Raw genomic sequence first — 2,029 nt, 5'->3', positions numbered from 1 at the left:
CTCCTTAAACTTTCCCATCAGCCAGACAAACATGAGCTCTGTAGGTGGGTGGTGTCATAGTGTTTCCTCCTCCTCTCAACATCGTCATCATTATGTCAACCCCCACTACACACCACTGGTTCAGTATAAAGGTCTGAGTGATGATATACTGCCACCTAATGAGAGGAGGGGACACAGGTTTATGGGACTCTGAGCTGTAATACAGAGATGAAAACTGTTTGTGCAGGTTTTTGTACTGAGGAACAGTGATGTGTATCACTGTGGTAACTAGCAGCACAGAAGTACACTGTGCTGTTGTTCTCACTGAGTCCTTCAATTGTTAATGTGGAGGTCTCTCCTTTATTTGCACTTCCACCTATCTTTACATCCACTCCAGCCTCTGGAAATGGAGCAGTTGCTGTAATGTATCCCAGGAACTGTAGTTGTCTGTTTTGTAATTGCTTGTACCAAAGGATTTGATTATAGCTGTCATCACTGTGTGAACAGTTGATTTCAGCTTTTTCTCCTTGTTTCTTGTACATGTCAGCTGGAGTCTGGTTGACTTTCTCACTGAGAGAGGAACCTGTGGGAAAAGCACCAGACAAAATACAACATGAGCATAAAAACAGATTGAAAAACTGAACAGTAAAAACATGCAGAGCTGAAATAGCAGTAAAACAGGAGACTGGCTGTACACAAGCAAATCTGACTGAAACTGTTGAAAACTTGAATTAAAATTATTTTTAAATAATCTCATTACCTGTATCACATACAACCAGATTAGAGTTAAAAGTAATAAAAATGAATAGGATTATCATTTTGTGTTTTCTGAGTGTTCAGTTATATTGAAGAAAATAAGATCAGTATTTTGTTCCTACAATGAGTGAAGCAGTTATTTCTGCTTTTACCTTTTTGATTAAACCCTCCCATCTCATGATGTGGGTGGAGTCATTGTGCATCTTCCTCTTCTACACAAACAAAAAAAACTGAGATGAGGAGGTTTTTGTACTGAGGAGCAGTGATATGAAGCACTGTGGTAACTAGCAGCACAGAAGTACACTGCACTGCTGTTCAGTCTTTCTATTGTTAATGTGCAGGTCTGGTCTTTATTTGCACTTCCACCTATCTTGACATCCAGTCCATCTCTGGATTTGCACTGTTTAAATAACAGTATCCCAGGAACTGTAGTTGTCTGTTTGACTGCTTGTACCAGAAGATTCGGTTGTAACTCTGTTATACTGTGTGAACAGCTGATTGTGGCTTTTTCTCCTTGTTTCTTGTACATGTCAGCTGGAGTCTGGTCGACTTTCTCACTGAGAGAGGAACCTGTGGAAAAAAGATCAACAAAGCATCAAACAAAATACAACATGAGCTTAAACACTGATGAAGTGAAAAACACAAAATGTTAAAAATGTAGTAACAGAGCTGAAATATCAGCACTCTGGGAGACTGGCTGTACACATGCAAATCTATAAATAGTCTTTTAACTTTAAAAAAGTTGTCAAAATGTTTTTGATATTACCTGAAACCAGAATAGTGTTGCTTAGGAAAAACAAGAATAGGACAATCATTTTGTTTTCTCTGAGTTTTTGTTTAAACCTTGTTGCTTTGAATCATTGTGTTTTCTTCAGGCTCTCAGCAGTTAAACTGATTATTTCCAACCTCCTTAAACTTTCCCATCAGCCAGACAAACATGAGCTCTGTAGGTGGGTGGTGTCATAGTGTTTCCTCCTCCTCTCAACATCGTCATCATTATGTCAACTCCCACTACACACCACTGGTTCAGTATAAAGGTCTGAGTGATGATATACTGCCACCTAATGAGAGGAGGGGACACAGGTTTATGGGACTCTGAGCTGTAATACAGAGATGAAAACTGTTTGTGCAGGTTTTTGTACTGAGGAGCAGTGATGTGTATCACTGTGGTAACTAGCAGCACAGAAGTACACTGTGCTGTTGTTCTCACTGAGTCCTTCAATTGTTAATGTGGCGGTCTCTCCTTTATTTGCACTTCCACCTATCTTTACATCCACTCCAGCCTCTGGAAATG

The 2,029-nt window shown here is 39.6% G+C and overlaps 1 gene segment (V, D, J or C); it reads right to left on the bottom strand.

The window, feature by feature from the left end:
• Nucleotides 1-452: 452 nt before the first annotated feature.
• The window catches only part of LOC147817304 (T cell receptor beta variable 16-like), a 2,542-nt gene continuing 965 nt past the window's right edge, over nt 453-2,029 (bottom strand). The window contains 2 exon segments of the V gene segment in view: nt 453-562; nt 888-1,101. Of these exon segments, the coding sequence occupies nt 911-1,101 (191 nt within the window).

This window comes from Seriola lalandi, unplaced genomic scaffold, assembly GCF_002814215.2.
Source record: "Seriola lalandi dorsalis isolate HSWRI2012SDOR001 ecotype SW California unplaced genomic scaffold, Sedor1 jcf7180002054976, whole genome shotgun sequence".
Lineage (NCBI taxonomy): Eukaryota > Metazoa > Chordata > Actinopteri > Carangiformes > Carangidae > Seriola > Seriola lalandi.
The sequence above is the reverse complement of the archived record's forward strand: the minus strand, read 5'-3'. Positions and strand labels throughout refer to the sequence as shown.